The sequence below is a fragment of the Pistacia vera genome, unplaced genomic scaffold (assembly GCF_008641045.1).
Source record: "Pistacia vera cultivar Batoury unplaced genomic scaffold, PisVer_v2 Contig1108, whole genome shotgun sequence".
In the NCBI taxonomy this organism is placed as follows: Eukaryota; Viridiplantae; Streptophyta; class Magnoliopsida; order Sapindales; family Anacardiaceae; genus Pistacia; species Pistacia vera.
This window is the reverse complement of record NW_022195147.1, coordinates 260,061-282,362: the sequence shown is the minus strand read 5'-3', so window position 1 is coordinate 282,362 and position 22,302 is coordinate 260,061. Positions and strand designations below refer to the sequence as shown.

At 37.5% G+C, this 22,302-nt stretch overlaps 1 protein-coding gene across 1 annotated transcript; it reads right to left on the bottom strand.

The window, feature by feature from the left end:
* Window positions 1-3,779: 3,779 nt before the first annotated feature.
* LOC116140374 lies at window positions 3,780-9,350 on the bottom strand. Its single transcript, XM_031426023.1, has 4 exons — window positions 9,118-9,350; window positions 8,917-8,973; window positions 5,243-8,791; window positions 3,780-4,925 (listed from the first exon to the last, which is right to left on the bottom strand). Exons 3-4 carry the CDS (start codon window positions 8,750-8,752, stop codon window positions 3,780-3,782), a joined length of 4,656 nt encoding a protein of 1,551 aa, XP_031281883.1. The 5' UTR covers window positions 8,753-8,791; window positions 8,917-8,973; window positions 9,118-9,350.
* Between the last annotated feature and the right edge of the window lie 12,952 nt (window positions 9,351-22,302).

Genomic DNA, 22,302 nt, shown 5'->3' with positions numbered 1-22,302 from the left:
AAAGTTTTTTGAAAAAAGTTAAAAAAAGTTGAATTGGGTGGGTATTACGAGGTAGGATTTATAAATTAATAAAATGCCCCCTATGTTTTTTTTTTACAAAATACCCCCTATAATAAAACATTAAAAGTTAACAAAAACACCCCTAACCCACCCTCAAATACCCCCAGCCGGCCACCACCACCGGAGGTGGCCGGAGTCGTCTTATCGACGCATGATCGGCTGGATCTTGCCGGTCATGCACCACTATGGCCTTTGCCGGCCAGATCTGACCATATTTGCTCTCAATGACGACCAACAAACGGTCGTCGTTGGTGGTCAACGACAACCGTTTGTTGGCCGTCGTGACCGACTGTTACGGCCAAAGATTTGGCCGTCAACGGCCAGATCTTTGGCCTTAGATCTGGCCTTTTTCGGCCAGATCGACCGTGGATCTGGCTGGAAAAAGCTAGATCGGCGCACTACCGGTCAGATTTAGTCGGTAGTGCGCCATCCTACCAGATTCCGGCCATTTTCAGGCGATGGTGGCCGGAATCTGGTAAATGTGGATTGTTGGAGTGTTTTTATAATTTTTAAAAAAATATTTTGGGGTATTTAATTAAATTAACAAATTTAGAGGGTTTAAAAAAAATTGAATAATATTGAAAGTAGTATTCCCAAAAATGAGAGTTTTTGGGTATTTTACTGTTTAACTTTTTTGGGAATACTAAGAGTAGTATTTCCAATTTTAAACCAAACGAAACCTTAGGCTCCGTTTGGTTCACAATTGGGTGTTTTTGGGAAAAGTTTTCTGAAAAAAGTAAAAAAAAAGTTGAATTGGGCGGGTATTACGATGTAGGATTTATAAATTAATAAAATACCCCTATATTTGTTTATTTACAAAACACCCCCTATAATAAAATCTTAAAAGTTAACAAAAACACCCCCAACCCAATGTCAAATACAGACAGCCGGCCACCACCGCCGGAGGGTGGCCGGGTTCACCGTATTGGCGTATGACCGGCTGGATCTTGCCGGTCGTGCGCTGATATGGCCTTTGCCGGCCAGATCCACGGTGGATCTGGCCGACAAAGGCTAGATCTATGGCCAGATTTGGCCGTCAACGGCCAGATCTGGCCGTATTTTCTCGTCAACGACGACCAACCGTTTGTTGGCCGTCGTTATAAACCGTTACGGCCAAAGATCTGACTGTCAACGGCCAGATCTTTGGCCTTAGATCTGGCCTTTTCAGGCCAGATCCACAGTGGATCTGACCGGAAAAGGCTAGATCGGCGCACTACCTGCCAGATTCAGCCGGTAGTGCACCATCCTAACAGATTCCGGCCATTTTCCGGCAGTGGTGGCTGGAATCTGGTAAATATAAATTACTGGGGTGTTTTTGTAATTTAAAAAAAAATATTTAGGGGTATTTAATTAAATTATCAAATTTAAGGGGTTTAAAAAAAGTTGAATAATATTAGGAGTAGTATTCCCAAAAATCAAAGTTTTTGGGTATTTTACTGTTTAACTTTTTTGGGAATACTAAAAGTAGTATTCCCAATTGGCAACCAAACGGAGCCTTAGTTATTTGGAGTAGTATTTTTGAAATATTATTTTTAGGTAGAGTTTAATGGTTATTACGAGGTAGTGGGTGATTATTACGAGGTAGAATTTAAAAATTAAATATAGTTGAAAAATTTGGAGTAGTATTTTGAGAATAGGAAACAAATGTGCATTTTGATTTGAAATACGAATAAGATATTTAAACAAATACACCAGGTGCATTTGTTTTAGTATTTTTGAAAAAGTAAGAGTTAGGTGGTAATAACGAGGTAGGATTTAAAAAATAACAAAAACACTGTCTATGTTTGTTAATTTACTAAACACCCCTTTAATAAAAACATTAAAAATTATAAAAACACCCCCACCCACTCATTAAATATCAGCAGTCGGCCACCATCGCTGGAGGGTGGTTGGAGTTACTGTATCGACGTACGACCGGTTGGATCTGACCAGTTGTAGGCTGAGATGACCTTTTCCAGCTAGATCTGGCTGCGTTTGGTTGTCAATGATGTCCATATCTTGGCCATCGTTGACAACTATTTACACCAAAAAATTTGGCCGTTAATGATCATATCTTTTGCCGTAGATCTGGCCTTTTTTGGCCAGATCCACTGGTCGGAAAAGACTATATTGATGCACTATCCACTAGATCCAGTCGGTAGTACGTCATTATACCAAATTTCAACCATCTTCTGGCGGTGGTGGTTGGAATTTTACAAATGTGGGTGGGTGATGATGTTTTTGTCAATTTCTAAACTTTTTTGGGGGGTGTTTAGTTAAATTAACAAACCTAAAGGTTTAAAGTAGTTGAATAAAATATAATATGATTTTCAGAATAGGGAAACAAATGTATATTTCCAGAATTATAGGAATAGGATAGTTTAAAAATATTAAAACAAATGGAGTCTTAAAATCTTACAAAGATTTGTGTACAATCTAATGTGACAAAAAATAAATAGAAGAATGAATATAATAAGTTTAACTTTTTGTATTTACTTTTTTATTTATTTTCTATCACATCAGTTTGTACACAAATTCTTTATAAGATTTGTTTGTATATCTAACATTATTATTTTTTATTGCGGTACTAGTAGTTGTTGTTACTGTAGTCATTTAGTACAATAATACTATTCCAAACAAGTGATCACAGTAAATTTTATTATCCTGCATATGACTGTTAAGTAGCTTATTTTGGTTTGTGTTTACATGAGATATTCTCACACAAATCCTAACAAAAAGTTGAACGGAATTACCATTTAGGGTTGTCTATAATGTTCCCTCCGAGTGAGTTTTTTGAATAAAGCTGGGGTGGTAAATGATTTTTACCCATTTCATGACTATTAAAAAAATATTACTCTATTATATAAATTATTTATGTATTTATTTTTCAATGTTATTCCTACTTGTATAATGAAAATTAATGGCATTATGTAACTCTGAATTTTCATCCCATCTTAAATGTAACTCCGAACATAAAAGTTTATTTCACCTCAGTAACTCAACATAAGAACTGATGAATCTGCATGCTGGTGCGCTGCTGGTGGCGTTTTCGGATGCTGGGTTGGTTCCGCCTGCTGCCATTGCGGTTTAGCAGTTTCGGTGCCCTTGAGGCTGTCGGCCTGGTGAGGGCTTGTATATAGTCTCCATAGTTAGTTTAAGAAGGGAGAGGATTGTTTCTTTTGTTAAGGATTGTATATCCTTGGTCTCTTTGTTCTTTTGGGGTGAGCTTTCCCTCGCTTGTTCTAGGGTAGCTTAGTTTCGGAGTTCTACCGTCATTAGGTTGTAATTCTCGGTTACCGAGAAATAACAAAATCAAAAGTCTGTCCAACTTTCTGGTTGTATAAATAAATCATGTAAATATTTGTAGGCAAAATCTGCAACTTTCAACAAACACATAGTGACAATAAGTTACATCAAAATTGCATTCACATGTACTCAGAAAGTCAAAACATTATCACATCATCACTTCTACATCCAAAATTTACAATATGCAAGGACCCAAAACATCCCTCTCAACAAGATTAGATATGCTCACTCTCAATAGGCAAGGGAAAACAAGAAGAAAACTTCACACTTCAAGAAATCAAACTAAAAACTCATTCCTGAAGAAATCAACCAAAAAAAAAGTTAAACCAAATGCATCCCCTACCAAATACAATGTGATAAATAACATAAAGTCAACCAAGCCCATCATCGTGGAAAAAACTGAGGAAAACGCAGACCATCGATATATGTCTACCTCAGCTTATTTTTGGATTCTTGCTGTCAATCTGAATTACTGGAGCTTGAGCAAGAACAGGCACGAGAATTTCATCTCCACTTACATGATTTTCCTTCTCACCATTGGATATACTTAAACTAGAACTTTTAGATGTTTCCTCAGACACTTGTTTTGAATCATCACCTGCTGTCACACTATTTTCCAGCATAACAGATTCAACAATACTTGATGCTTCAATTTGCTTAGTAGAAACCGCTTCTTTTTCTTTCATTTCTGCTGATTGATCCTCTGATTCCAAGGGTTTCAATAACTCAACCTGATTACTTTGTGAAACTTGCTTCAAAGCAGAATGAATATCCTCTAGAGATCTTGCGTTGAGAACAGGAAAGTCTGAGCTGATACCCACTGGATCTGCATTTTCACCGACAACTACCTGATCCTCAAGCATACTGGGTAGGATGACTTCCTCCACATCTACTCCTTCATCAAGTTGCTTAAATGCCAAGACAATATCTTGAACTGATTTTGCTTCAAGAATTGGTAGCTCTGCATTGGTTGCTGCTGGTATGGAATCATTGGGAAATGACTCAACATTTGAGATATTGATCTCCTCGGGTGTCAGTTCAATATGGTGTGACTCACCAACTTCTCTGATGCTAAAGTCACCAACAGTGTCTAGTTCAGACAGCAATCCTTCATCAATTTCTCTTAATTCATCTGCTTCTTCATTGAAGTTTTCCTCATCAATGCGAGGACCATATGATTCTACCAAAGAACTGAAGTGTTCTTTGACCTGATCATGGTCCCCATATACAACTCCATCAAGGATTTCATCTTTGACATCCTCTCCACCAGGAGATCTATCTCCAGTACTTTCAAATGTGGTTGAACCAGAGTTAGACGTTAAGGATGAAGAAGTTTTCAAAGTTTTTTCCTCATGATTAGGAACTTCAGAGACATTTGCAATGTTGAGAATGCTTACTTTCTCCCCATCCGGAGATCCACTTTCAGAACTCTCGAATGGGGTTGAAGAGGAATTGGAAGTCTGAGATGATGAATTTTTCAAATTTTCCACCTCATGAACATGATCAGGAACTTCAGATACATTTGCATCGTTGACAATGTTTACTTCCTTTGTAGACTCTGTCAGGAGGATAGGTGCTTCCTGCATGATGTCAAAGAAATCAGTACAAGTCCTATACAAGCTATTTAACATATTTCACATTGCTACCCATGATATCAAAAAGTCAATTGATCAAACCAGCAGAACCATTTGTTTGACAAATATAAATAAAGAAGACAACTATCAAGAAAAGACAATGTAATGTTGATTTCTTAGCAATGACAGTGCACAATTAAAGCAATAAGCACAACTATTAAACAAATTATCATCCAGTAAGCATGACATGACATTAAAAAAAAAAAAAAAAGGAAGGACAAAATACTTGGATAAATAAAGCAAAAAACAGTAACATTACTCACCTGGGTTTCATCAACGTCATCATAAGATGGTGATTTATCTGACCAAGATAACTGCTTCTCCAATTCAGATGTGGATATTTCTTCAGAATGAACATCTTCATTACTATACTTGGCAGAAATCACCCTTAGACCAGAATCAATCTTTGACTCAGATGATTGGACTTGATCCTTTTCAAGCTCATGAGTTTCTCCCTTATCTAATGAATGCTCCTGTACACGATCAGCCTCTAAAGAATGATGAACTGTTGGAACTTGCACAGTCACAAGGGGAGACTGCTGTTCCACTGGGGTAGACAATGTGAAGTTCTTGGAATCCATATGCTGGGAACTCAAAGGCACAGAATCCAAACCCTCAGAAACATCTAGGTGGCCATCAACATGAATATCTTCATCAAAACTTGACGAGTGGCCTTGACCTGGTTCCTGCAGAAAATGTCTATCCTTGTCTGTCATGCCTTCCTCAACTGACTTCTTGTCTAATGAACTTGACAAATGGACTTCATCCAGTTCAGGTTGCACAGTTTCTTCCTTATCTTTTGTTGTTTCCTCTACAGGCTCAGACTCACTGCTGCACAGAGTAACATGTTCAACCATCATTGAAGGTTTTTGCCCCTCTGGGGCAGACAAACTTGAATAGGAGTCAGAAATCTGATCATCAGGAACTGCAGAACCAAACTTCTCATCCAACTCTTGATGATTCTCAGAATCATGACTTAATGAGACAACTTGATCCTTTTCGGGGAGAAATTGTTCTCCCCCATATAAAGTATACTCCTCTACAGGAATAATGTCTGAAGAGAACAGCCTCACAGTGGCTCCCTTTTGATCATCAGTGTTTGGATCAATACCTGAAGAACCAACCCTGTTAAGATCATGCTCACTCGTCTGTGACAATGCAACTTCCCTTGATGATGATTCATCTTCATCTGCTGCATGACCTTCTGAGGAGCCTGTACCCACCTCTTCAAAATCATCAGAAGTATCCTTCTCACTTTCCTCAATGTGTTGTTCAGATTCATTTGCATACACAAGCATTCTAGTTATTTCTAGTTGTGTATCAGATGAAATGGAGGCAAATGACAGGAATTTCTCCATTTGTTGGGGGCTTGAATCAAACACAGGCTCCCTCTGTTCCAGCACCCCGCTCATTAATCGAAATTCCGACTCCTCAAGAGAAGTACGAGTTGAAACACCTGATTCTTCAAAATGGTTGGCTTTAGGCTCCAAACTCATCAATCCTCCTCCTCTCATATCAGAAATTTTATCATTTACTTCTGACAATGATGAGAAGCTTGACCCACTACTGTAATCCTCTTCACCTGGTTCTGTTTTCAGATGAATTTCTTTTGTACTGAGTTCCTTAGGAGTAGGCATTGCTTCTGTTCCAGGCAAACTCTCATTCACATTAGATTCCTCAGGAGTATTCATCCCTTCAGTCCCAGAAACACACTGTTCCTTTTCATGGTGATTCTCCACACCCCCTAAAGTAATTTCAACCTCATTGTGGTGAACATCCCTATTCTCAGCTTGTTCAATATCTACAGCATCAACATCTTCAGAGGATTGGCTTCCAAATTCAACATGATCAGTGGCACAGTCCATGTTAGAGATCAATTTTGTCTCCCGAGAAACATCTTGTTTGTTTGGCTTCTTGTCCTCCTCATCCACCACTGAATTTACTGACTCCATATCAGGAACAGAACTTACTTTTGAATCACTAATTTCACTTATTTGTCTCTGAAATGTGGTATAGCTCATTTCTTCTGAAGAAAATTGTTCTGGTACTTGTTCATGGAACTGCCGGTCCTCTTCATCAACAGCTGAACTCAATGATTCAGTATCAGGAACAGAACTAATCTTCGACTCACTAATTTCACTTAATTGCCTCTGGAATGCAGAATAGCTTGTTCCTTCTTCTGAAGAACACCGTTCTGGTACAAAATACGGTCTCCAGCTGAAGTCTTGCCTTTCCTGCTTGGAACCCCCAAAAACAGATGCTCCTATGCTGAAGGTTTCATTCCTTCTGTATACTGGTTCCTTTGGTTGAACAGCTGTGAACTCTTGTTGGAAACTGTCTCCTTTGAGATCAGGTTTTTCTTCATTTGGGTCGTAAGGAAGATCAAAAGGATTTCGTCTGGGCAATAGAATGGAAGGTGCAGAACCAGGAATAGCCATATCACCATAGAGATCATAAGGAAGTTCAAATGGGTTTCGCCTTGTTGTTGCAATAGGTGGAACATTAAATGGAAGATCAGTACTTTCTAAATCTATCAGATTCTTCTCAGTCATCAATCTCAAGTTTTTACGAGCTCTTCTCCTTGCAATAAGATTCTCTAGACGTTGGTTCCTTTCAAGCTCTGAAGTCCCCAAATCCATGAGATTCTTCTGATCAACCTCTGTCCATTTAATTGCAGATTTACTTTCATCCTCATTTTCCTCCTTTGCCGCTTCTCCTTCTTCCTCCTCATCATCATTATCATCCTCACCTTCTCCTTCTCCGTCATTATCACTTTCCTTAGACTCAACGCTTTCAATATCACTCTTATGGGACATCCGCGAACCAGCATCTGATTCATCGTTAGATATATGGACAGGTTGAGGAGCTTCCAAGTCTAGAAGCGGGTGGAGCTCATCAAGCATTGGGAGAATGTCAGCCATCGAAGCATCTGGTGAGGAACTTTCTGCCCCACTAGACCCTGAATCCAGAGTCTCTTCGTCATCATCATCATTGTCATCATTGTATTCTTCTCCTAACCGTTTCCAAGACATGCCTCTAGCATAATCCAGCTGATCTTCCTTGAGTGCATTAATCAACTCTGCAGGAGATTTATCATTTTTGACCTCAAGATTATTACCTATATCCTCAGAATACAAATTATCTACCACCTCCCCACCAACATCATTCAACTTTTCTTCAATCTGCGGTTTCTCCTCATGAACTTCCCTCTTCTTCTCAGTCTCCAAATCATTCAATTCTCTCTCAACATGCTCAATCACTTGCTTCTCGCACTGAATTTCCCTCGAATTCACATCAATCAATGGCATACAATCAACCAAACCACCATCTTCCTCAACCTCACTTACTCTATTCTCCACTAAAATTGACTCATCAAGAGCACTCTCTGCCACGTCCCTTCCCTTTCCTATATATCTCTCCGCCGTTGAAAAGCTTCCAATCACATCTCTCTCAACAACAGTACTCTCTTCTACAACCCCAGTTTTAAAAGAAGCAATCTCATGAGTGCTAACCTTCTCTTCTTTCTCAATTTCAGGTATGTTTGGTTTTCCCAAACTCAAGAGGGCACCAAGCAACATAGCAGTACAAACCAAAACAGGAGAGGCAGAAACCAAAAGGGAAAAGATAAAAGGAGATGATCTATACAGCAGTATCAAAAAACACATAAAACCCACAAGGAATGGATGATTACAAACTGATCTATAGCAACTTCTTATTGAAAAAGCCATAACTTTCCTGATTTGAACCCCAATTTTCATTGCATCAACTCCCATTTCACTCTCCAGATAATCTCTACAACAAGAAAAATGTGTCTGTTTCAATAAAATAAAAAACAATCCATCAGAAACAAATCCTCATCCAGTAGATCCATTCACAACCAAATTCAAAGAAAACATATTAAAAGACGAAACATATAACAACTAAACCATAAACCCAACTCAAAAAATGCAATCAAATAAAATTCCAATCAATCAGAGGATGATCAGCTCAACAGCTGAAACCAAAAAAAATTAAAAAAAAAAAAAAAAATGAAAACTTGGTGATTGATTGATCATAAAGTGAGAATTTATCCACCGGGAGAGAGAAAAAAAATCCAACAAATGAATTAGAAAAGAAAGAATGAAGATGAACCGATTACCTTAAAAACCAGCGATGAGTCCAAAAGGTTTGTGATGGGCAGAGTGTTTAGTTTACAGGAGTGGAAGTTTTTGTTAGGAAGAGAAAACAAAAGAAAAGTTGAGATTGAAAAGAGAAAAAAGTGAAGGAATCTTGTTTCCTTTTTGGTAAACTTTATATGGGTTTGAGCAAGAAAAATATAGCTATGGAGAGCTGTGTTTTGTATAATCCATATATGGGGCGGCACATAAAGAAGAAAACTGAAAATGAATGAAGAACAAAAGTTACTTAATTGTTATTTGTTTTATTTTTATTTTCTCCCATCCCATGCAATATTAGATTTATCTAATGCTTAATCAATACATGCCATTGGATTAAACATTAGTGATGATTGATCTGATCAAAAGTAATTTTATAACAATCAATTCGGACTATACATAGATTTATAAAATTAATTATATATACTCTTTTATGTGTCAATTATTTAATAATAAATACAAGACACGATATGAATTTAAATGTCTTAAGCTTGAGTCGTATATGATATTAAATAATATTGAAAGTGAAATTGAGATTAACAAAGTTCAATAATATTGGTCATTATCGAGATCAAATGACCAAGTCTTAAAAGTGAAGTAAGCAAATAAATAAAAAAAAAGTCCATCTTGTGTTGTGTTGGGCACATAAAATTTAATAAACCGGTACCGTCCTATTATTATTAAATTATTAAATAACGGAAAATGGTCTGAATAAGGTGTGGAATGATCATTACTTTCCTTGGATAAAGGGATGTCGATTTTATTCTCTTCTTGCTTTCTTCACAAGTTGGCGGTTTCAACATGTCAGCCTGTCACGCTATTTCTTTTACTTTCATTTAATTATTAAGTATGGCGTTCCTGGACCTACTAATGCAATTTATCAGGATAAATAATTTTTCACCTATGAAGTTTCAGGTGAATTCTCCTTTGTCCTAATGATTATGGAATTGACATTGTGATCCCTGTTAGACTGTTAGTGTTAGTTAAGGGATGATACATTCTATTAAATGGTATAAGGTCACTTTTGTCTTCTAACATAAATAAAATTATAAAAAATAAATAAACTTTATTTTGTGTGGGAAATCGGGAGTGGATAAATCCTTCCTTGGTATCAGGATATCTTGCAATATAGGCTCCATGATCAAAAGTCGAAGATCACACTCTTTCCTGTTTTATCGAATTCGAGTTTATATCCATAAATGGCGCTATATAAATCCCCTTATAATTTGTTTTGGGGGACGACAAAAATAGGTCACAAAGAACTCATTAGAAACTCTTGTAAAGGCATATCACTTACTTCTTATATTCAATAACATAATAGTGGACGTAGATTTTGCATTATAAGTTGTCGAACCACTTTAAAAAGTCTATTTTGTTCTTTAATATTTTATGTTAATTACTGTACATTCATCATTGCATTATTCTATCGTTGATCCATCATAATTACGTACACATCCTTCGTGGTTCTAACATTGTCAATCACATACCTTTGGTTGGTGTAAGTCTTTGCATAAACATTTTAGCGCTAGAAGGAAGGCCCCTGCAAAAGCTCTTTGTGTTTCTCCAGTGGATCTAGTTCTACTGTTTGAGAATAGGGCAACATCAATCACGACTCACACAACTAGGTCAAAAGTAGGACTGAAATCAGTCGCACCGACAAACTAGAAGCCATCAATGAGGAAGTTCAAATTTCCTCATCGATATATCCGGTAGTGCCATCGAATCCAAACGTGGTGGGGACTTCAATTGCTCCCCCAACCAATCCACAAGCGATGGATATGATTGGAACATTGGTGACAACAGTCCAAACCCTACAACAGCAAATGGCCACCTTACAAAAGGCAATATTAGGGCATCAGGCTCCAAATAGTAGAACATACCTCAAGGGGCGAGAGATGACCCACCCTGGTCACCTTGCACTACAACACCAATTCAGAGTTCTGGCTCGATCAGCAAGCAAAACCCAAGGTGAAGGCGAGATCAAAATCCTTTAAGGCGCCAGAAAGAGACCAACATGGAAATAAAAGCCAACGACAAAGAGACGCCCATAACTAGCGCGAGGGTTGTACCTCATGCCAAGAAAGGGATAACTCTTAGAGAGACAAACACAACCAATGCGATGATCACACCTCACGCCAAGAAAGGGTAAACTCCATCCTCAACAGATCCCACATACAACCCGAGCTACCACAATACAGAAGTCTCGCATAATAATGGTCACGCAAGTGTGTTTTGACAGAATCAAAAAAATGGGTCAGCCTGCACTCAGTTAAATGTATTGCAGGGTCATAATGGGTCCCTTGTAGGAGCCAAAAATGGAGACCCAACAGTTAATCAATTGAACTAGTAGTAGCAAATTCTTAACGGCCTTCGAGCTCGCCAAGATAAGCAGTATGAGGGGTATGGAGAATCCTCTCTTTCAAAAGTGGTGCTCGAGCACCCCTCTGTCGAAACTTCAAGATGCCAAGCATGCCGGTCTTCGATGGGATAGGTGATCCCTAGGATCACCTAAATGCATTCAACGACTTGACAGAGTTATAGCAGGCCTCAACTCTCGTCAAGTGTCATTGTTTGGCTGTGTCACTAATTGAAAGAGTGAAAAGATGGTTCAAAGGTCTCCCAATAAGCTTGATAGAATCTTGGAAGCAACTTGCCATACTATTCCTCCAAAACTTTCAAGTGAGCAGGTGGTTTTCCATGCCGTTAAATTACTTTGCTCTTCCACAATAACAATTCCAAATGTTAAAAAATAAAAAACAAATAAGCTAAATGCTACAGAGGCCACAGGGTATGAGAAACTTACCAACATAGAGGTGCGATGTTGAACCAACCCTATAGGGAGCATCTTATTAAAAGACCATATGAAGTTCAAATTTAATTAAAAGTCTTTGTAGTTTTTAAGTGTTAACTAAATAACCTTATTATTGATTAAGGTTAATTATACATGATTAGTGGTTAATTACGATTAATGAAGTATTGTGTAATCTTTTAAAAATTCTAATATGTCCCCAAAAACCTAAAATTCTTGCAAACAAACCCAAACATAATATCTTCTTCTTCTTTCTCCCACCATTAATGCATCTCTCCCTTGGTTGCTGTTTATTCTAAACTTCGTCTACATCTTCTTCTTCCTCTGCATCTTCTTCTTCCTCCTTCCTCTACATCTTCTTCTTCTTGCCATTAACACTATCTTCTTCCTCCGCCATTAACATATTTTTTGCCACAGATCTGCCTCCTCCTCCTCCTCCTAACATTTCGTCCAAGTATGTGTATCTCCTCTTTTCATTTTATATTTTGATTTACAAAGATTTAATGATGGATTGGGTTTGGGTTATGTTTGATGTAATGCAAGTTGAAACGAGTGAAATTTGTTGAATATTTTCTTGCATTGTGGGTAGCTTAGGGTGGTAGCACCGATTATAAGTGGAGATGACTGAAAATGTGTTCTAGATCTGATGGATCGCTTAAGCGATCTGGTATGTCGGATAATGCAGCAGATCACAGATCGCTTCAGCGATCAGGTATATGGCAGAAGATTGCTTAAGCGATCTTCTTTAAGTCTAGTATCTTGTAGCAGATCGCTTAAGTGATCAGGTATATGGCAGAAGATCGCTTAAGCGATCAGGCTTATTTATACCAGATCACTTAAACGATCCAGTAAGCGATACACCACATCGTTTAAACGACTCTACAAATGGTTTTTAAAATCTATCAACCCTTAATATATCAGTTAATAATTTTTGTTTTCTTGCATTATAGGTACTTGGCTATTATTAGACATGGGATAAGTTGTTTTGGGTGTTGAATATTTTGGTGAGTGGGTGGAGGAAGAAAGTTGCTAGAATTGGATTGGGAAGAGCAAACAAGTTAAACCAATTACGGTGAGTACATAAGTTAGTTTTGATGAGTTGATTGATGAAATCATTAGAAGAGGCGGGTTGAGTTGCTCAAGTAGTGATATAGTTGTGAAGTATGTTTTAAATAAAATTTTTAAAACATACGACTCTTGCCATCACAATAAATTTTTCAACACAATAGCTATATCCTGTAAATGTGTGATGACATTACATTGTGTTTTGAGAAGCTTGAATAAATTATCCTTTATATCATATTAAATAAAATTAATTATTTTTAATTTTCATCCATTTTAAATATTATCAAAGTAATTTTCGTGTCAAATAAATCAATTTACTGAATTAGTCATGGTGAGCTGTAAAAGCAACACCAAGTCCAAGCTTACATCAATTTTTAGTTTCATTTGAACTTTTTCAGTAAAGTAAATCTTCAAAAAGCTTAATATTTTATAGAATGTTACAGCTATTGTGCTAAAAACCTTATTGTGATAACAGGAGCCGCTGTTCATAGTCAAAAAGTTTTTGAAAAATTTTGGCATTCTCTCAGTCTACAGAGTGCAGAGCAGATGGTTGCAAAGTTCAATTTTATATAAATATTATATTTATTTATATATTATTTTCTTGCAGGAGCTAATAAAAATAATAGAATAACAATAGATCATTCAGTTTTATGTACGGTGCTGACAAAGACTGAAGTGTTATTTTCACATTTTATTGAAATGATAAAAATAATTAATAATAATAAATATTAAATAAAAAAGGACTAATAATAGTGATAGAATAACCATATATCATTTAGTTTTATGTACGGGGGTGTGACTCTGCAAAACCATCTGCGCAAACAATCTTTTGACTAGTCATTCAAACTTCGTTTACTCCTTAAAATAACAACTCTTTTTAAAATCAGACCGAGAAGAATATAAAAAGAGTGTAATATTTATCAAGGCTCTAAAAATTTCACCGTCTTCTTCTTCGTCCATATCTCAACTCTGAAGCTATTTTCGTACTTGAACTCTTAACATCTTTATGTTCCGAAGAAAGAAGAAGAAGATATGTTCACTAAGCTTGCATGGTTAGCTAGTTCTCTTCTACATTAAATCTCTATCCTTGAATTTGAGAATGATTATTGTAGAGTACAAAGGAAATTAGCCTTGATTGCTTAAGCGACGTGGGATATCGCTTAAGCGATCACGACTTATGTATACTAGATCACTTAAGCGAGATAAGACATCGCTTAAGCGATCCTGCATTTGAGAATGAATTATTCCAAGTACAAAAGAAAATTTTCCTTGATCGCTTAAGCGCGTGGGTTATCGCTTAAGCGATCACGACTTATGTATATTGGATCGCTTAAGCGATCCTGTATTTGAGAATGAATTAATATAGAGTACAAAAGGAAATTAGCCTTGATCGTTTAAGCAATGTGTGTTATCAGTTAAGCGATCACGACTTATGTATACTGGATCGCTTAAGCGAGAGCCCACATTGCTTAAGTGATCCTGAATTTAGAATGATTATTAAGTATTAAAGAAATTAGCCTTGATCGCTTAAACGGCGTGGTATATCGCTTAAGTGATCACGACGTATGTATACTGGATCGCTTTAGCGAGATATGACATCGCTTAAGCGATCATGTATTTGACAATGAATATTTAATGTAAAGTACAAAAGGAAATAAGCCTTGATCGCTTAAGTGACATGATCTATCGCTTAAGCAATCACAACTTATGTATACTAGATCGCTTAAGTGAGATCCCACATCGCTTAAGCGATCTTGAATTTAGAATGATTAAAGTATAAAGGAAATTAGCCTTGATCGCTTAAGCGACGTGGTATATCGCTTAAGCGATCACGGCTTATGTACACTGGATCACTTAAGCAAGATATGACATTGCTTAAGCGATCTTGTATTTGTGAATGAATTAATTTAGAGTACAAAAGGAAATTAGCCTTGATCACTTAAGCGACGTGGTCTATCACTTAAGCGATCACGACTTATGTATACTAAATCACTTAAACGAGATTTGATATGGCTTAAGCGATCCTATATTTGAGAATGAATTAATGTAGAGTACAAAAGGAAATTAGCCTTGATCGCTTAAGTGATCACGACTTATGTATATTGGATCGCTTAAATGAGATTTGACATTGCTTAAGTGATCCTATATTTGAGAATGAATTATTCTAAGTACAAAAGGAATTTTGCCTTGATCGCTTAAGCGACGTGGGCTATCGCTTAAACAATCACGGTTTATGTATACTAGGTCGCTTAAGCGAGATCTAAAATTGCTTAAGCGATCTTGTATTTGAGAATGAATTATTTCAAATACAAAAGGAAATTTGCCTTGATCGCTTAAACGATGCGAGTTATAGCCTAAGTGATCACGACTTATGTATACTGGATCGCTTAAGCGAGATCCCACATCACTTAAGATATCTTGAATTTAGAATGATTTTAAGTATAAAGGAAATTAGCCCTGATCACATAAGCGATGCCGTCTATCGCTTAAGAGATCACGACTTATCGGTACAGGATCGTTTAAGCGATCAAGCGAATTTCCTTTTGTTCTTGAATAATTCATTGTCAAATACAGGATTGCTTAAGCGATGTCTTATCTCGCTTAAGCGATCAAGGCTAATTTCCTTTATACTCTACAATAATCATTCTCAAATTCAAGGGTAGAGATTTGGGTAGAAGAGAACTAGATAACCATGCAAGCTTAGTGAACATATCTTCTTCTTCTTTCTTCGGAACATAAAGATGTTAAGAGTTCAAACAAGAAAATAGCTTCAGAGTTGAGATATGGAGAAGAAGACGGTGAAATTTTTAGAGCCCTGATAAATATTACACTCTTTTTAGATTCTTCTCGGTCTGATTTTAAAAAGAGTTGTTATTTTAATGCGTAAATGAAGTTTGAATGACTAGTCAAAAGATTGTTTGTGCAGATAGTTTTGCAGAGTCACACCCCCGTACATAAAACTAAATGATCTACGATTATTCTATACTATTGTTAGTCCTTTTTTATTTAATATTTATTATTATTAATTATTTTTATCATTTCAATAGAATGTGAAAATAACATTTTGGTCTTTGTCAGTCAACACCGTACATAAAATTGAATGATCTATTGTTATTCTATTATTTTTGTTAGCTCTTGGCAAGAAAATAATATATATATTAAATATAATATTTATATAAAATTGAACTTTGCAACCATCTGCTCTGCACTCTGTAGACCGAGAAAGTGCCAAAATTTTTCAGAAACTTTTTGACTATGAACAGCAGCTCTGTTATCACAATAACTTTTTGCTTCTTTTCTCCCGAATGTTGTGATGTTGTGAATGTCCCAAGTTAACATTAACATTAATTAATATGAGGTTGTCAAATAATCCAAACACAAAGAAAAGATCGCTTAAGCGATGCATCTGTCGCTTAAGCGATCAAGTATATATAAGCCTTCGTCGTTTAAGCGAGACTATACTTTGCTTAAGTGATCACGTCCAAGGCAGTAAAAAAATCATCCTCAATCGCACGATCGCTTAAGCGATGTCGTGGCTTGGTTAAGCAATCTAGTGTATTTAGCCTTCGTCGCTTAGGCGATACTAGACTTCACTTAAGCGATCAAGTGAAAGGCAGAATCAAGATAATCCTCTTGTGCACGGTCGCTTAAGCGATGTCATGGATTGCTTAAGCGATCCAATGTATTTAGCCTTCGTCGCTTAAGCGATACCAGACTTCGCTTAAGCGATCAAGTGAAAGGCAAAATCAAGATCATCCCCTTGTGCACGATCGCTTAAGTGATCCAGTGTATTTAGCCTTCGTCGCTTAAGCAATACCATACTTCTCTTAAGTGATTAAGTGAAAGGCAGAATCAAGATCATCCCCTTGTGCACGATCGCTTAAGCGATGTCATGTCTCGCTTAAGTGATCTAGTCTATTTAGCCTTCGTCGCTTAAGCGATACCATACTTTGCTTAAGTGATCATGTCTAAGGCAGTAACAAAATCATCCTGAAGCACACGATCGCTTAAGCGATGTCATGGCTTGCTTGAGCGATCTAATGTATTTAGCCTTCATCGCTTAAACGATATTGTACTTCGCTTAAGCGATCAAGTGAAAGGCAGATTCAAGATCATCCTTTGGGGCACGATCGCTTAAGCAATGTAAGGTCTCGCTTAAGCGATATACGTCGTCGCTTAAGCGATCATGCCCAACATATATTAATTCTGTATTTTCTCCTTAATTTGACAACTTATTTGCATCAACACATATTAACTTTGTATTTTCTCAATTTGACAACGTATTTGCATCAACACATATTCATTCCATTTAATAACATCCCTAAATAAACTCAAAAGTAAAAAAAGGGAAAAAATATTGAATTGCTTTTTTTGAAATCTGAAATGTGTCAATTACATGAAAATACAACATTATACACATTATCTAAATGTCCTAAACCAACCCAAACTAACAGCAGCCTCGATAGGCTCCATCCTCCGTCTTCATCATTGTCTTCAGCCACTTCCCCATCCGTCAAAGTTATCCAACACGCATTCAGCATCAGCATAAGTAGCAGCAACATCTTTGTCTTCTTTTACAGCACCCCTTCCAACAATATCAGTTTAATGCACCACAACCCAATTATCCAATTCAAGACAACCCAATTATCCATATAAGAAATGCAATTCACATAAACTACAAAACTCTAAGTCCAACTTCCATACCTGTTGATGACAACATCAACAATGGCTTGGATTCGGTTCTAGTCAGTCAAAAGGTTGATAATTTCCATGGCATGCTTCACAATCCTAACAACCATCAGCATAATTTGTATTAATAATGAAAACATCCAAAATAAAAGAACTGGTATAGATTAGTGGTCAAAAGCATACCTTCAGTGGTAACTAACAGATCCATATGACCGCGAAAGCACTCAACAACCAAGCGCTCCCGAAAGTTGCTCATTGTATCGTCATTTAAGCCGTCCATTGGGATGTTGGTCATGTCGAACTCAAGAAATTTTAGTGCATATACCCCGCAATCAACACTAAAATATAAGGAAGACATTAGTATTACAATCAGCTTATAGAACAATTGTATTATGTAAGTTTTATACAAAATTTACCTTGCGTCATTTGTCGAGACGGGAACACGCTTGTGTTGCCACTTTTGCATCAATAGTTCATCGCCTAAGTGCTAAAACATACCGCTCTCTTGCAATAGTCGCGAGACAATGTACACAACGGCTGTATCTTCTTCTCCAATTGCCTCCCCCGAAAAATACTCGGATTGCAATCAAGGATCTGTAGCAAGTCCTCCTCTAGTAGCCAGATGATAGTTATCCAATGCATATCCTTGATGTTGATGATGCAGTATACTCTTTTCACGTTTGCCCAACTCTTGCCATATTTGGGCCTTTCCCCCCCTCACATATTGCATCATCCTTTCATCAAACCGATAGTCAGCAAAGACACCATCATACTTATCTACAACCATTCTTTTCCGCTTGCCTCCCCTTGTTACTTCGCCATCATTGGCCTTTTTCATTAACTTCTCATGTACGCTTACTAGGCTTTGGCCAAATGATACATCGATTATGATACAGTGCGGATAAAAATTATCACCATCATTGCTTTATCGCAACCTCATAAGTGCCAAAACCTCATCAATGTGCTGCATCAAAACAAAGCAACATGACAAGTGTCATCAAATCAAAACAGATAGCTTAAGCGATCACACAATACCTCATGGAAAACATAAGCAAAAATAAGGCAAAATACGGGAAAATAACTCACCGAGTCATCAACTTAGCGGCCCATTGTCAAAATTTAATCAAACCACTTCCGGGGATAATGCCCGGTCTTGTACTTCACAACCACATCACTTCGTTCATCATTGTAATAGGCATAAAAGGATTTTTTTTCCCTTCCTCATCTACTGCCTTAAACAAATCAAGCTTTAATTACTTCATACCCCACTTCCTCCTTGCTCCTTCGTATCAGCTTGCTTCACTTCCCCACTTCCTTCTTGTTCCTCTGTATCAACCAGTTTAGCTTCCCCACTTCCTCCAACTTCCTCCTTTTCTTTTGCAACTTTCCTCTTCTTTCCATACCTTAATTGCATGAAAGGAGATGTCACATGCTTGCTTTTTTGGGTCTCTCTTTTCTTAGGTTGAACTTCCTCCATTTCCAACAGCACATCAACCTTCTCCTCCACCCTTTGCACCCTCTCTTCCAATTTATCTACCTTCTCATAAACGGTGCTGCTCAACATGTTAAACTTGTTACTCAACAAGTCAAACTTGTTGTGTAGACCGTTTATGAGGTCAACCAACTTAGATTTAGGATGCGTAGGCAAACCGATACTTGGTGGCAAACTGGTACTTGGTGTACCGGTTAGACAATTAGAATGAGGTGTACGAACCAGAGCCTCCATGTCTTCCTGCTCATCCATCTCGCCTACTTGGCCTTCAGCCTCAAACACATGCTCAACAAGCAGCCTTTCCACTACAGTCAAATGTGTGACTCCTTCTAAGTCTCGCATTAGGCCGTCTATCTTCTCATCAAAAACATCATCCAACAGTTTGAACGATGTAACATAATCCATAACCGATTCAGCCCTAGTAGGAGTGATGAACGGATGGACCTCTCCCTGCAAAAAAGAAAAAAAAATCAATCAAATTTACAAAAACCATTTAATATATTACATATTCAAAACACAAATCCTTTAATCTTACTCGAACCAGTTGAATTTCCATGTCAATTTTCTCATAGTCCCAATGTGCACTCTTCTCGATGTGCCATTGCAACATCTTAGGAAATTGCGATGCCTCATCCGAAGTCTCAATTCCCCCCCTCCCCCCTCCCACCTTAGCCAAGACAGGGACGACCTCATATATCTAAGCCTATATTATAAAAAAATAGTCCATATCAGAATTAAAACACATATAATGCAAAAAAATTAACTAAAACCTATTAATATTTACTTGCATTGCCCAAGGGAAGCCAAACAAATTGTATGTACTGGGTTTCCGCTTCTCGGCATATTGGCGGTATTTAATCGCCATGCCTTTTCCTTGTAGGGAATCGATGGTTAACTGAAATGACAACCTTCCCCACGGATAAGAATAAAAGAAGTCCTCATTACTTGCATATCGCACCCAATCCTGGTTTACAACTTTCGTCGAGTCATAAGCCATCAAGATTGAATGCATGAACCATAACAAGCACATTCAGAACTTCTTTGAAGAGTTATACTGATTTCCTTTCACTTTTAATCTTTCCTCTAAATCATGACCCATAATTGATTGCTGCCTTGCGAACACCTTTCTAATAAAAGTTCAGTAGCCTTGCTATTCTTTACCCTTTCTTCAACTTCTACGTTTGGAAATGGCCCACAATTTAGGCCCATCAGTAGGCAGAATTCCACCATCCCAAACCGAATCGACTTTCCATCAACAAAAACCACATTTCATTCTTCTTTTTGCATTTAACAACTTGCACCAAAAGATAATGTGCACCTTGCCCCCAGAAAGCCTTAGTCCAATTATCTCTCAACCCTGCAAAATGACCAAAACATGAGTTTCTGAATCGTTTCATCCCTTTCTGATGCCTACCTAGAATGTCCTTAATTTTCCTAAACACTTGCCAACTAGACCTAACGGTAACCCTTGCCAGGAAGTATGGCACAACATCATTTACAATCTCAAGCCCATAATCCTTATAATTTATGCTCTTATAACACTACACAATCAATATACACTACATATCAGCACAACAAATAACCAAAACAAGCAACATGTTGGAGTGCATTGGGGGAGTGGCTGTTTTTGGCTTCCAGAGGCCTGTGAAGACAATGGAGGTTGTTGTGGCAGGTTCGGTGCTCTAGACTTCACAGAAGCGAGTTGCACAAGGGGGCTCGGGGCTTGTCTGCATATTACAAGGCTGGCTGCGCATGGACAACCCTGCAATATGCAGGGCATCCCCCCCATTCTGCTCTCTTTGCCAACAAAAGTCATCCAAACTGCCACAAACAACCTCCCTATAGCCTTCATTGGCTTCCCCAGCCCTCTGGAAGACCAAAATACCCACTTCTCTGATGCCCTCCAACTGCTCGACAAAATGCAACAATGACCCTAACAACACACCAACAAAATATCTCCTAAAACAACCAATAATTTCATAAAATATATAAATTATTACCTTTTCTTCATCTTGTTCCTCCTTCTCGCCTAACATTGCATAGACATCCTCCTCTTCATTTTCAGTTTCGACCTTGCCTTCCCTTGTTCACCTGGCGGCCTGTCTTCTATCGATCCGTATCATCTCCTATTGGACCAACTTCAGTCATCGGAAGTTGCTCCACCGCAACCTCCGATTCTCCAATTTTTGAACCACTTGCATCCATGATTTGAAGAGAGGCTAGGTCTTTGTCAAAATCTTTGTTTAATTCAGCCATTGTTTCTTTCTAAGTAAGAGGGAATGTATTCAATACAAACAGCAAACAATTTCGACAATGGGTGGCAAAAAAGGGCAAGAAAAACACAGTAAAAGGGTGGCTGTTTCGTTGGGGTTTTCTTAGGGTCGATTAAGCGATTGAGTCCGTTTAATCAATTTTGATTGGGGAAGGGGGGTCGTTTTTAATTTTCAAAATTTAAACAAACTTCCGTTAATTATAATATTACCCACATTATTTAAATCTTTTCAGTCTAACCCGTTCTATATGTTTAATAAATCCTAAGTGTGCCACGTCAATTTTTCTAACTTAAAAAAAATTGTAAAATTTTTTCAAAGTTATTTTTTTACTTGGCATGTTTGAGGAGTTAAATTTCCTCACCCTATAGCCACCAACGATTCAATATCCAACAACAAATGTTGATAGCATCATTTAACATGAACAGACATCACAACCTTAACACACTTGTTGATGCGTGATTCTAACACCAACTAATCGTCACATGCACAACGTTGATTGGTCAAGATACACACGTGATTATGAAAACGTAAAAAATGAAATAAATGCAATGGGAGCTTTTAAAGTGGTTCGGATGCTAAGGTAGCAAGTCCTACGTCCACTGATTTGTATTAGTAATGTAGGTCAGGTTGCAACAGCGGACTGACTTACATATGATTAAGAAAGGTCAATACAAGGTTTGCAAGAGAGAGAAAGTTCAAGAGTAAAAATGGCCGAATCCCCTTAATGAAGGGGTCTTCTTCTTTTTATATCAAGCTGAAGGCATGTAATCATCATTAAATCCATGGGTTGGTGTGAGTGTTAGGACATAATCTGGCTTTACGTCCCATTGCCCTCCTTCCA

Bases quoted from the DNA above. Each gene is read 5' to 3' on its own strand.
- LOC116140374 (XM_031426023.1), bottom strand. From the start codon at position 8,752: ATGGGAGTTGATGCAATGAAAATTGGGGTTCAAATCAGGAAAGTTATG. The intron at 4,926-5,242 runs GTGAGTAATGTT...GACATCATGCAG, and splicing joins ATGACGTTGATGAAACCCAG to GAAGCACCTATCCTCCTGAC.